The sequence below is a fragment of the Phialemonium atrogriseum genome (genome assembly GCF_030411735.1).
Source record: "Phialemonium atrogriseum strain 8032-3 unplaced genomic scaffold QBC33scaffold_2, whole genome shotgun sequence".
Lineage (NCBI taxonomy): Eukaryota > Fungi > Ascomycota > Sordariomycetes > Cephalothecales > Cephalothecaceae > Phialemonium > Phialemonium atrogriseum.
In genome coordinates, this window is record NW_026848139.1 from 327,344 (window position 1) to 341,020 (window position 13,677).

A 13,677-nucleotide genomic window follows, 5' to 3' on the forward strand; every position below is an offset into this window, starting at 1 on the left:
CAAGATCCAACGTCTAAATTCGCGCTAGCCCCAAAAACAGACGATGAGCTAATCCGGGCATAAGGCCGGGTGGGGCAGGGGGCAGCACATATAAACCGGCTCCGATGGGGAACTTCCTGATGGCACTCCCACACTTGGACGAGTGCTTAGATTTGCTGCTCGCGGGATGGTCGAAGGCACGAAGCCGTGGGTATATTCTCGCAGTCCACCCTTGATGCTTTTCAAGGTCCGATGGACCCAGTTAATATGAGACGGACCGAGCAAATTGGATCCCACAAGATGGGAACCGCCATGCTTTTTGTAATCTGTACATCATATATGATGCGTCGTTGTGCCGGACTACCAGGGCGATGGAACCCCCTCAGAGCCGTTCATTATTGCGCTCCTTCTCCTTGAGTTTGGCCGGACTCTGTAAGAATCTGTCCTTGCGCCTCCTCCCCGGACTCTTTTCTCCCCCACAGTTTCGCAGTCTTGCCCCTCAAGACTCATGGGCCTGGAAGTACCAGAAAAGGCAGTCATGAATCGGTCCACGACCTCGTTGGCCAGTGGCCAGACTGCCAATGCCAAGGTCGCGAGAGACGAGGGGATCGAGTTGAACGAGATGTCCGACATTGAGCAGCAGCAGTTGTCACCGAAGCAAGAAGGGCCGAGGCCGTTTGGTCAGGGGGACAACGGTCTCTATCAACCCAAGAGCCTCAAGTTCTGGCTGACCCTCTTGTGCAACTTCCTCGCCCTCTTCCTGGTCGCACTGGATCGGACCATCATTGCAACCGCAGTTCCTCGTATCACCGACGAGTTCAAGAGCCTGGGCGACATTGGCTGGTATGGCTCGGCATACATGCTCACGACCGCTTCGTCACAGCTCGTATACGGCCGTATATACAAGTTCTACGACATGAAATGGACCTTCCTGATCAGCATCGTCGTTTTCGAAGTCGGATCAGCCATCTGCGGCGCTGCTCCCAACTCGGGCGTCTTCATAGCTGGGCGAGCTATTGCCGGTCTCGCCTCGGCGGGGATTTTCTCGGGCTGCATGCTGATCATGATCCCCATGATCCCGTTGCATAAGCGGCCCATGTTCCAGGGCATGTTCGGGATGATTTTTGGAATCGCCTCGGTTATGGGGCCCCTGATCGGCGGAGGATTCACCAGCGCGGTCACCTGGAGGTACCTATTTTTGCTTTCTATGGAGGATCCTGTATCTCAGTAGTCCCGGAACAACCGTTGCTAATGAATGGGCGGACAGATGGTGCTTCTACATCAATCTCCCTATCGGGGCGATCTCGCTGGTATTCATGGTCCTATTCTGGAACCCACCGAAGCAGAAACATGCGCCTGCCAGCGTCGGAACCCACTTCAAGCGTCTCGATCCGCTCGGCATGTTCTTTTTCTTGCCATCCGTCGTCTCTCTCCTGCTGGCTCTCCAGTGGGGCGGCTCGACCTATGCATGGAATGATGGCCGGATCATCGCCCTCTTTGTTGTCTTTGGCGTGCTGCTCATGGCGTTTGCCGCAGTCCAGATTCTCAAGCCTGACACGGCGACCATCCCCCCGAGAATCATCGTCCAGAGAAGCGTCATCTCCGGTGCTCTCTTTACCTTCTTCTTGGCGGGCGGGATGCTGATGATGGTTTACTTCCTCCCCATCTGGTGTAAGAAAAGCAGCTTATACTCCTCACCCCACGTGGGCATGACGCTGACAAGAGCAATTAGTCCAAACCGTGAAACTCGTCAACCCCATCAAGTCGGGCATCTACACCTTGCCTCTCGTGCTCAGTCTTGTCTTTTCGAGCATCCTGTCCGGACTCATCACCCAGAAGATCGGCTACTACGTCCCGACCATGTACCTCTCCCCGGTCCTCATGTCCATCGGAGAGGGGCTGATGTCCACCTTCACCCCCGAGACCGGTTCTCCGCGTTGGATCTCGTATCAGTTCCTGGCAGGTTTCGGCCTGGGCTTCGGGATGCAAACGGCCAACCTCGCGATGCAAACGGTGCTCCCGCCCGGCGACATACCGACGGGCATCGCCATCATGTTCTTCGTCCAGCAGCTCGGTGGCGCCGTCTTCACCTCGGTCGGCCAGACGATCCTCAGCAACCTGCTCGTCGCCAAGCTGTCGGGCATCCCGGGCCTGGACCCCAGCAGCATCGTCAAGGAGGGTGTCACCAACCTGGTCTCCGCCGTGCCGCCCCAGTTCCTGGGCTTGGTCATCGACGCGTACAACTTCGCCGCCACGAGGATCTTCCTCACCGCCACGGGGCTGTCGTTTGGCGCGTTCATCAGCGCCTTGGGTATGGAGTGGAGAAGCATTAAGAAGGGGAAGAACGGCCAAGGGGGACCGGGAGGACCGGGTGGACCGGGCGGACCGGGGGCCTTGCCGCCCGGAGCACAGAAAGTAGAAGGTGCTAAGACGAACGGAGTGAAGATGGAGGAGGCAAAGACAGTGGGGTCGAATGAGGACTCGGTGACGGGTGACGTGAAGCAACAAATCTCGAGGTAGAAGAGATCGAATGATGAGATATGACATGAATGGGAAAGGGGAACCCAGAAGGAGATTTCCGAAGCGCAACAAGCACATGCTCCGTCTCAGATGCAGCTGGCATATATATACATATCCGTGGCGTTTCGGCGTTTGGTGAGGGTACAAGAAACAGTGTTGGGGCGGCTCCGCTTCCTGGTCTTTGGGACAACAGCTTGCATATAGTCTAACGCGCAGTATACCTCATACAATCAAGTTAGTAATGAAAGCTCTAGTACAATTTGTACTCTGCTCGACGAATGTAGTAGTGCAGCACGCATGCTCTAGTTCCACCAGAAGCTAACACTGAAACTCACACTCAGCCCTCGCACATAATGCCACCACCCAACAGGGATATAGACCGTATCCCCCGGCTCTAGTATGCAATCAACAAAGGGTATCTCGCCAAACTCCGCCTTTCCCCCTCCCCCTCCACCCCCCTCCCCACCCTCACCAGGATCCCACCCCTCCTCAACCCCAACATCCCACAGACTCGTATTCCCCATATCGACGCCACCCTCCCTCCCCCTAGCCCGCATCCGCGGCGTCTCGCGAGGTCCATACAACCTAACATACTTCCGCCCGACGACCTGCACGAGCAGGTTATGGTACGGGTCCGTATGCAGCGGTGTGATCGTGCCGGGGGGTCCGAACCAGGCATTTAGCAGCGGCTCGTCGAGCTCGGGGACGGCCTCCCCAGCCGCGTGCGACTGCGGCTGGGGCGGGGCCGTGTAGCACAGGTCCGGGACGGTGATGTCCGCGCGGAGAGCCGGCAGCTGCGCGAGGAGCGCGTGCTGCGCGAGGTAGGCTGTCGTCGTCGTCGTGCTGGCACCGGCCGACGAAGGGCCGATGTGGTCCCGCAGGAAGTCGCGGACCGTCACCAGCTTCTGGGCCCAGGCTTCGTCGACGTAGCTGCGCCCGACCTCGACGGGCACAAGGCGTCGGCCGCCGAGGGTGCGCGAGAGGAGGTAGCCCGGCTTGGCCCAGGGGCGTGTCGTCGTGGCTGGCCAGTCGTCTGCCAGGCCGGGGATGACGAGGGGTTCTGGGCCTCGGGCCGGGTCGGCGGGGCGGTCTAGGTACGCCTGGAATGATTCCATGGATATGGCTCCGGTGCGCCTGATTGGGTTCTTTACTGGCGGTGTGAAGGGCTCATGTTTGGAGAACGAGGGCGAGTTGGGCCACGCTGCTGCTGGGTCTTCTGGTGACCCTATAATTTGGGCCGAGACATCTTCAAGCAGAGAAAATGTCTCGTCGATCCACCGTCTACCCCTAACCTGGCCGGCAGCTCCGGCTAGTATAATGGCTAGATCTAAGATTTTTACCAATTCGCTAAGCTCGTCCTCCAGCCGACCCCTACGATCAGCGGTGAGGCTGCTGTGACCCCCCGTGAGACACGCCTTGAGGGTCGAAGAGAGGAAAAGGAAGGAGAACTTCAAGATGCTTGCATCCGTGTACAGCTGCCTCAACCAAGGAGGAAGATCCTTAGACAGGTGGTCATAGAACTTGGAATATGATTTCGATAGCAAGTCATCCAACCCCTGCTGCAGCAGCCCAGTCTCAGGGGCCTCATCCCCTGTTCGACCAGATTCGGCGAGGGTCAGCCGGCCGTCTCGGCACAGCTCTAGGATACTGGACGCTTGTCTTTGGAGCAGCTGCACCAGAGGGTCTCCGCAGCCTGCCAGTCCTGACGATGGTTGCCCATTTTGGACAGTGTCGTGGGCATTTCTGCACTCAGCATCGATCTGCTCCACCGCCGCAACACAGCGGGCTGTCAGGGCGCGGGGAGAACCCGGCATTCTGAGATTTGGACGATCGTTACCACAGCAGGACAATGGCTGCGGGCGAGCGGAGACATAGCATTGCGACCAACACCGTCCTGGTGAGGTGAATGTGTTTGTCTGTTGGTTTGTCCTTTCCGGATTCCTGGAGGCGCTGGAGGTGAGGTTGAGATTGGCTCGGCTTTTGGTTGCAAGGGTGTTTTGGGCAGCAGGGGTGGTTTGCCAAGCAATCCCGGCCTAAAACTGGGGTATGTCCATATTGACACCACCAGAATCTGTCGAATCAGATTCACAGTCTATTCTCCGGTCGCTGACCTGCATCACCAGCCTACCGGAAACTCCCCAGAAGACGAACTAAAAACAGAGACGGGTCCGGAGTTCATCAAAGAGAAGAGACGGCATGCCGTAAATATACCATGTCAAGGCTGCCATGCTGAACCGGAGCGTCGGGAGAGGTTTGAGCCCGAGCGAATCTGCATTGAGAGATATCAATTCATCACCAGTGAGTGCAGTATCTTGTTCAACTAGCAATTAGACCAACGCTGCCGGCTTACCCGGCCGCGGAGGTCTGCTTACAGTGGTAACTATCCGTGATCCCAAATGACGCTATGAAGTCGCCTGGCTCTCACCGCAACAAAATAGGCTACCTCCGGGCCATCGGGTCAGTGTAATGTGCCCGACGGGGCGACCCCGGAGATATACCTACTTTGCCACTTCCCCGTCTCTGCACATGCGAGCTTCCGAGTCGCAGGATTGGATCTGGGTACGACCACACAAAAACAAAGGCGAGAGCCCGATGGAATGGAGACGAGAAAAGCCACGCCATGTTCGCCAAGGCAGGCTCCCTTATGCCCTACATATAGCGAGCGAGAGATGCATGCTTCCGCTTCCGCTTCGGCGTGCTGGCGCACCGGCCGTCCACTTGTTCTATGCCACAGCCGGAATGTCGGGAGCAAGTTTGCTTGAATCTACACCGAGATACCTGCCCCAAGTACGTGACTTCCCCTGAATAGGGCGGCAAAAAGGAGTGTGCCGGACCGGAGAAAGAGAATTAGTACACGGTACTGGACATCAAGGCTGTGGAGTATAGGTATTCACTAGATCCAGTAGCCGGATGGGTCCCAGCTGGATGGGGTCCAAGATGCATATGGTTCCAGCTGGATGGGATTGGGACCCCATCCCGGCTAGAAGCCCGTGGCAGGCCGAAGCCGAAGAATTCGACAATCTGGAGGCGAGTGGGGACTTAACTTCTGACAGAATGGACAACGGCACCACATACTACGGTATGCCTCGACGAGAGCGATGAGATGCCAAGCATATCGCCTTTGCTTCGGCTAGGCGGGCTACATGATGTAGAGGTAGAGGTCGTAGTAAGATTAAATGTCATCGATATTGCATGATAACTGGTGTGGGCAACACAGGTTGACCAGCCCAAGCGGCGTCAAAGAAAGAAGAAAAGGCATCTCTCCTGACTTGACCCTCACCCAGCCCACCAGAATTGCCAAGGGGCAAGACCAGCACATCCTTCAGCATGCTTGCATGTTTGGCCCGCCGCGTTCCTTCGAGTATCCGACTTGAAAGCATTAACATCGGTTAAGAGTCGACACGATAGAGCCACGGGTCCTGGAGAGTGATTTGGGATCCAAACCACGCAGCTTCCTCCGAAATGTGACAATGACTTTCTCTTAAGATGATGGCGCTTTGAAATGAAGTGGGTCCGAGGTCGAAGCTGGCAAGGCGGCAGGGTTCGTCTTGGCCAAAAGCGCGAGAGAACCCTTGTGGACAGTTGGTGTTCCCCACAAGCGGCCGATCAACGGGCGTCCAATGGACGTCAGGATCGGAATGGATGCAACGTCGCTGGCATAGTTTACGCAATTTGCGGTTGCAGGCTGCAGCACACTAGCCCGTCGAAGCGGAGGTGTTGACTTGTTGAACTCCAGGGTAGGTCAGGATTCTGTTGGCGAAAAGGCTTCGGGCCACATCGGAATCAGAATAGCTACATGAGTAGCGACCATTGGGAGCGACAGGGAGCACCCGTTGAGCTGCAACGGAGCCGTCTCTAGTGACCAGGACCTATGCACAGGAGAGGGTTGGACCCTTGGGGCTGCTGTGTCGCAGGAGCTGCTCATCGTTGCATGCTGGGCCAACAAGGTGATGGAGAATGCAGGAATCTCCAGGTCAGACGGGCCGGTCCGTCAGTGTGATGGCATGGGCTACTCCCAGAAAGTAAGTGAGCATATCAGTGGGTTTGCTATAAAGAGTCCGTCCGATAAGTGTATGGCAAGAGGCTGACACTGACGAACAGAGCAAGCCTTTAGACGAAACCAAAATCGTATCTGTCTGCTGGGCTTCTTCAATTATGGCAGACTGGAGCTCGAGTTGGCTAGGCAGCCCAGCAAACATGGCTCAAGAGCCGGTACGAGACCTGGTGGATGTCGGGCTGCAGCCGCAGGGATTGATGCTCAAGTCGGCGAGATTTATGAGACTGGCTTCTGAGCCCATACGAAATGTACTGGCACGTAGCTGTGAAAGCGCCTGTTTCCGAGAGCGACCTGGATGGACTGCATTAACTCATTGGTCTCCAATGCATCGATCCCAAATTCGGGGAAGGCGCTGGCAGTCATGGCGGGTATCATCTCTGCGAACACCTCGCGAAAGTATGCACCGAGAGTTCGGAGGTGTTGATCTTTGGGCCACGCGCCTATGGGGAGGTGGAACACCCGCTGTTGGATGTTGACAAAGCCCAGCTTTTCAAGGCAGGCAGGAGCTTTCTCGATGAAGCGGATATCGAAACCATAATGTTCCCAAAATACCGTCTGCAATTGGTCGTAGAACTTTTGCAACGGGTAGTCTGGAGGGACACTCCCATCGTCACACCCTATTCTTGGGTTGAACTCTTGAAGCTCGATCCAGCCCCCAGGCTTCAAGTTCCTGCAGTGAGGGTGCGGCTATTAGTGTTGATACTCGGCCGTGTGAGGTGAGACTGGCTTACTCGAATGCTTTCGCCATCACTTTTCGAGGATCTTGCAACGTGGTACACAATACGCGAAGGTGGACATAGTCGAAGTCCGACGGCTGCATCCACTCATCTTCAACGTCATCGACAAAGAACTCGACGTTGGGAGGAAGCCAGACAGGCTGGATTCGGGAGAGATCCACGCCTATTACTCTCGCGCTTGGGAAATTATCGCCAACTAGAAGCCTGTCAGAAGACTTGCCCACCCGCCACACGTTGGGATGTCGGATTCGACTAACCTTCAATGGCCCACTCGCCGGATCCTGTTCCCAGATCGATTATCTTCTGGGGGTTCTCCCCGATTGGGGCAAGGTGGAGTTTGCCATGGAGCATCTCCTTGAACATGACGTGCTTCAACAGCTCCCTGTTGATCTCTTCGTCGTCGTTGGGCAACGGATATCTGCCGTATCGGAATACCTGGTACCGTCTGTGAGGGGGTTTAGCGCCAAAGGCTCCTGCGATAAAGGGCTTTAGCATCGAGGCTTACCTCCCATATTCCCAGATGTGCTCGTTTATGCTCGAGGTCACCGAACAAAAGTCGGACTCGACAACGCTTGGGTCATAGTCAGACGTCACTCCCGTCTCGGCGGGAAGCGGCTCGATGAATCCAACTTCTGCCATTGGGATCCAAGAATCACTGGCCGCCACAAGATGGCACTCTGCAGGCCTGATAACCTTGGGTAGCCCGCACGAAAGCCAACTCAGTTCCCAACTGACAACTTGCTTCAAGGAGAAAGACACGCTCTTGAAGGCAGCGGACTGGAGCAGGTGGGCCGCACTACCACTGTACAGGTCTGCCACCTGGCGTGCATGACCCATGCGCTAGACAGAACAGACGTGGACGACTGGTTCGCCCGGTGTATGTGATGAGAGGACCGAGGCGGGAGAACAAGAAAATAGGTGGAAATCCGGCAAGGGCCCTGTGTGTGTATTTGTGGATATAGGGTTCAGCTGGCGAGGCGAGGTTCGACGATGGCACTGGCCAGGAGCCTATAACAATGCTGTTGTTTCTTCCCCGAGGAATCGACTTGGGAACTCCTAGACCGACTCGCACGGAGACAAGACTTTAGAGTAAAGATCACTGCGCCCAACCCAAGCCTCGAGCAATGTAGCGTTGAAGAACCAAGAGGGGTGGGAGAATTGAGGACCCGGATAGCGGGCAGAAGCTAGGCCTGGAGTTTTATATGACATCGAGAACAAAAAGCTGTAGTGGTGTGGGGTTCCACTGCAGATTCATCCTAGCTTGAACGGGGATGGCTGGATAGCCGGTGAGGCGACGGGCAAGACTTACCTAGTTCTCGACCCTGGGTCGCAAAGTTAAAAATACCTACAGACAGACAGGTTCCGGGTTCGTTGCCACAATACATGACATGACGACCATAAACTCATTTATCTCACCGGACAATGCAGCTCTATGGCCCCATATCTTGCACAACGTCACATTATATGCTATGTGCCATGGCTACATAGCCTCGAGTTCCCACGAGGTACTCGTCCTGCACTCGTGGGTACTGGGGAGAATCGGCGTGCACGACCTGAGACCTCGCGAACTAGTTAATGTACAGAGTACTGTCCTATTGGCTATGGCCCCTCCCCAGCCTTTGATCGACCCAGCCGAGTGGGAAACCCCAACCCAGCCATTGGACGCCACTTCTCCAGGCCCAACGAGCTGGTAACTGTCATGTACCACCTAGTATCTGGATGGGCTTTTCTGCATCCGATTCTCACACAACCAGAGCTTTTGGTTAGTTACCACTGTTTCGGTACTATTTCCCCAAACCCGGCTTGAGATCAACTGGATTCTGAGATCGGGTCGTCCGGTTGTACGATTCTAGCGCCAACCTCGCAATCCCTTGAACCGTCACCAAGACGCTACGGAGGCAACAGCAGCACTAGTAAGGAGAGCCCCCTCGTTGCGGGCGGCCCGGCAATAATCAAACATCAAACATGCCCAAAACCAACGACATCCTCCATGCTGAAGCCCAATGCCGTACTACGTGAGAGAGGTCACGTAGTGGTGCACCACTAGTCAGACCAAGCCCATCTCCTTCACCACCGAGACCTTTTGTAGCCAGGAAGCACTGAAAAATATTTCTGCATGCATGGGACCAAAATTTGATCGGCCCGTATCTACATCTACGTGTCCACGGGTCCTGATCTCCTACGCAATACACTAGGTAGGTAGGCAAGCTCGAGGTTACGGCCGTGTGAGGGAGAGAAACTGTATTACCCACATGCCCCCTACACTATACGTCAGCTGGTAAACAACTGGCACTGACAACCTCGTGGGCGGGCACCTATTACCTAAAGCTCCGAAGTTCTTCCTTCTCTCTGTTTTTTTTTTTTGGACAAGTGGAGCGACCCTAGCAATACCCCTGTAGAATACGTACCAGGCCATGACAGCGCGTCTTCACGGTAGAAGATCGCGTCTGCCCTACCCGCCCATAAACACCTATCGCTGCCAAAGAGCCCAGCCCGCCATCTCGACCTGTCTGTATACACACAGCGTCCTCGCAGAGCCTCCGCCTGCTCCGTGATCTTTCTTGTTTGATATGTTTCTTATGCACAAGCTTCTCAATTACCTGTATTCCCACTCTCAACACCACTTAGTTATCTGCTGCTGTCGCGCCAGCATCCCCGCGTTCTCGTGTCGTTGATACCTATATAGTATCCCCCCTTGACGTTTGACGCCATCCCCGACACGATACGCCTTCCATGAGGCCCCAATGACCGGCATAGAACGCGTCTAGACTCCCGTCTCGTAGCCATGCATCTCCCGCGGTCTCTCATATCGAAACTCTACCTGCACTTGCAGAACACTCGGCACCCGTTATCCCCGCCGGTCCTCGTCCTCGTCGCACTCGAGCCCGACGCACTATGTGCCTGTCGAATTCTCACGCGCATGCTCAAGCATGATTACATCCCGCACAAGATCCAGCCAGTCGCGGGCTATGCCGATCTCGAGCGCGTAGGGAGGGAGCTCGTCAGTCCCATGATGGAGACGCGTGGTGGCTCGGGCGGAGTCGTTGTCTGCTTGGGCGTGGGCGGTATGGTTGACTTAGGTGCAGTCCTCGGACTGGAGCCCGAGGGAGAGGAGAACAACACATTCGGCGGAGTCGAGGTCTGGGTTATCGACTCGCACAGGCCTTGGAACTTGGCCAACGTGTTCGGTGGGTTCCCTCTGGAACCAGAAACCGAGCTGGCCAGCAGCTTCCAGGCACGTTCACCTGCCGGTGTCGTTGGTGGCCGTATAGATCGCGCCTATAAACCAGGGAAAGGCGGTATCATGGTCCTTGACGATGGTGATGTTGAGGAACAGCTGGAGAAGGAAAGGCAGGCTTACCTTGCTCTCGTGGACATGCCTGATATCGAGGACGACGGCGCAGACCTTGGCGACAGTGACGACGATAGTGAAGAGGACGATGAAGAACAAGAAAGAGACGTCCGAGACAAGACGCCACAAGCCGGCCAGAAACGGAAGTCTCTGTCAGACCATGACGAGGACGATGACAGTGAGGATGACGACAGACCTAGGCAAAGACGGCGTAGCAATTCTGTAGGTTCCACGACCTGAACTCCTCTTTGTGTGGTTGAGCTTCATACTAACAACTAATAGTCGAGTCCCATTGCCGACTCTCCTCGCCGCCCGCCTCAACGTGGTCTGCTCTCAATGAGAGACGATGCTGTCTTCTCATCCAGCGATCCATTAGACCCGCCAACCGCTGCACAGCCGCCAAGGGGCCCCTCGGCACGCAAGCTGAGACGAAGGTTGTTACGCCTACGCCGGGAAAATGAAGCTATTCTGCGAGATTACTACCGGATAGGAACATCTTACTCCGAACCAGCTTCATCGATGCTCTACTCTCTTGCGTCCGAGCTTGGCCGAGAAGACAACGATCTTCTTTGGCTAACCATCGTCGGTGTTACGTCCATGGAGCTCTACGGGCGGTCATCAGCAGGAGTTGCGGTCACCGTTCGAACATCGGATTCCCGACCTGCGTCCGGCTGGCTGGGCATGCGCGGCGCCAGAATACGCCAGTTACTTCGAGACGAGGTCCGCCGGTTGAATCCCCCTGATATAGGACCACCCACTGGCAGGGTCCTTCCCGAAGCCACCGGCATCATCCCCACCACAGCGCGCAGTCCCGAGGACACCAGTATTCGACTCTCCCCGGAGCCCAAATTCCTACTGATCAGGCATTGGAGCCTGTACGACAGTATGCTGCACTCGCCCTACCTGTTTTCGCGGCTGAAGACCTGGAGCGAGACCGGTCTAAAACGGCTTCACAAGCTGTTGGCAAAGATGGGTGTGAGCCTAGTCCAGTGCAAGCAGAGCTACACGCACATGGATATGATGCTCAAGCGGGAATTGCGGACGAAGCTCCTGAAGTACGCCTCGCTGTACAATCTTGATGACATGGTTCCGGCCATAGAAACGGACGGCAAAGACCGTGCGGGCGCGAAGGATGGGTGGGGCTTCGTGCGCAGCTGGGGGTGGCGCGCCACACTGAGTGCACAGGACGTCGGCGTCGTGATCGGCGCGCTCTTGGAAGTTGGAAAGCATACCGCGCTGCCCGACACGGCCTTTGATGCCAGCCGATCCCAGGAAGCCTCAGACCCAGATGACGAGCAACTCCAAGCCCAAGGCGAGGAGTGGCTGCCGCGGTTCTGGGACGCATACGACGCCCTTGAGGAGTGGGTTTTCTCAGTCTCCCTCATCCCTGAATTTCCGTTACTGACATGTCGCGATAGCATTGAATCCCTCAAGGCCGGAGTCCCCACCGCCCAGTTCCTTCACAAGGCCATCTTCAACACCGGCACGGCGCTCATGAAGAAGAAGCAGATTTCACACTTGCGAGCTTTCCGAATGTGCATCGTCAAGGACTCGCCCGAGTCGGTCGTCTTCAACCACCCCGGTGCGCTGACCAAGCTGGCGCTGTGGATCGGCGAGGCCCTCGCGGAGCAGGAGAAGGACACGGCGGGGAAGCTCGCGCACGGCGGGCGCGGCACGCCCCTCGTGGTGGCGAGCCTCAACGAGAAGCGCGGCGTGTACGTCGTGGTCGGCACGGGCGGCGGGGGCGGGCCTGACAGCGCCTTCGTTGACCGCGCGGCGGCGAAGAAGAGGCAGGCCGACAAAGCGGCCAGGACGAAGCTGAGGGAGGAGAGGAAGCTCAACAGGGAGAAGATACGGGCGGAGAAGAGGGCTGCGAGGGGAGACGACGACGCGGGCGAGACCGAGTCGGAGGGCTCCGATGCGTCCGAATCCGAGTCGGAGTCGGAAGACGAGGACGGGGACGAGGCCCGGGCGGACAGGGGGTACGGGTTGAACAAGTTTGGGACGGCGTTCCAGGATGTCGTCTCGGAGACTAATGCGCGCGTGCGCATCGACAGCTTCGAGCACTGCGTTGTCGAGGTCAAGAAGGAGGACCTGGGCGGATTCTTGGAGAGCTTGAGCATGAAGGCCGTTGTCGGATGAGGTCAGTCAGTCAGTCTGTGGACTGGACCGAGGCACGTACGGAACGAGGAGGGGCATGACGCCGTAATGCATTTCGTTCGTTCTAGCAGCTTTGGCGTTTTCATGGTTGTCTGTCCCCACCTTATTCCCCCGGGTTGATGATGGAATGAGATGGTTCTGGCTGGGTCTATTTTGTGCAAGGATTGGGATGTCGCGTAGTTATAGGTAGCTCTGAAATGAACATAACGCTTCCATCCGACATTGATACGTGGGAGATCCTGAGAGCGTTGCCAAATTGTGCTCCTTCCTTCGATACTTGGACCAATCCCGTTCCCCTTTAACTCCAAATTGGAGTCGAAATCGGGCGTAGTAAACCTGCCAAACATCATTGAGGCTTAGACCCTGATATCCCGGGTGTTCCCGCCAATTACCGGTAATGATCTCCTCAACACCCAACTCTATCTTACTTCCCTGTCGACTAGGATGAAAATCATGACGTTGAGATCTCGTTCGAAGACTTCAACCTTGTATGTACGTGGCCACCATTCTGTAGCCGTAGGTATTTGAACAGACTCCAAGCCTGACTCTGTCGGTCCAATGGTGACCCCTGATCGCCTTCTATGAATCCCTTGCTCCGCCATCAGACACGAGCAGTCTAGGTCTGCCTGGATCGCCGTTCCCTCGAACCCAGAGCTTGAAGATGTGTCGATAGTCCGAAGGGTGGCAAATCAGTCTGGCTGGTCCTTGGCTTTATAGGCTACCAAGCAAAGTTGACGTCCCTGGCTACCTAGCTTCCCACCTAAACGATACCCGCTAGCCACACTTTATTATTCACCCGCCGCTCCGACCGCCTTTACACCGAGTACGGACTACCTACGTAGGTACAGTACCTGCCCGCAAAGCCCCTCCCA

At 56.2% G+C, this 13,677-nt stretch overlaps 4 protein-coding genes across 4 annotated transcripts; 2 read left to right on the forward strand and 2 right to left on the reverse strand.

Moving 5' to 3' along the window:
* Window positions 1-517: 517 nt before the first annotated feature.
* Window positions 518-2,499, forward strand: QBC33DRAFT_554541 (major facilitator superfamily transporter aflatoxin efflux; the record flags this gene model as incomplete). The annotated part of the gene is made up of 3 exons (XM_060429523.1): window positions 518-1,167; window positions 1,247-1,650; window positions 1,712-2,499. 3 exons carry the CDS (start codon window positions 518-520, stop codon window positions 2,497-2,499), a joined length of 1,842 nt encoding a protein of 613 aa, XP_060287584.1.
* Window positions 2,500-2,689: 190 nt separating this feature from the next.
* On the reverse strand, window positions 2,690-4,639 carry QBC33DRAFT_591641 (Clavaminate synthase-like protein). The gene has a single exon (XM_060431650.1). The coding sequence runs from the start codon at window positions 4,311-4,313 to the stop codon at window positions 2,802-2,804; it is 1,512 nt and encodes a 503-aa protein (XP_060287585.1). The 5' UTR covers window positions 4,314-4,639; the 3' UTR covers window positions 2,690-2,801.
* A 2,133-nt stretch (window positions 4,640-6,772) lies between these two features.
* On the reverse strand, window positions 6,773-7,932 carry QBC33DRAFT_554543 (S-adenosyl-L-methionine-dependent methyltransferase; the record flags this gene model as incomplete). Its single annotated transcript, XM_060429524.1, has 4 exons — window positions 6,773-7,226; window positions 7,288-7,489; window positions 7,551-7,738; window positions 7,799-7,932. 4 exons carry the CDS (start codon window positions 7,930-7,932, stop codon window positions 6,773-6,775), a joined length of 978 nt encoding a protein of 325 aa, XP_060287586.1.
* Window positions 7,933-9,673: 1,741 nt separating this feature from the next.
* Window positions 9,674-13,026, forward strand: QBC33DRAFT_523519 (CDC45 family). The gene is made up of 3 exons (XM_060426638.1): window positions 9,674-10,867; window positions 10,928-12,006; window positions 12,064-13,026. The coding sequence occupies exons 1-3, from the start codon at window positions 10,079-10,081 to the stop codon at window positions 12,785-12,787; spliced, it is 2,592 nt and encodes an 863-aa protein (XP_060287587.1). The 5' UTR covers window positions 9,674-10,078; the 3' UTR covers window positions 12,788-13,026.
* The last annotated feature ends 651 nt before the right edge of the window (window positions 13,027-13,677 follow it).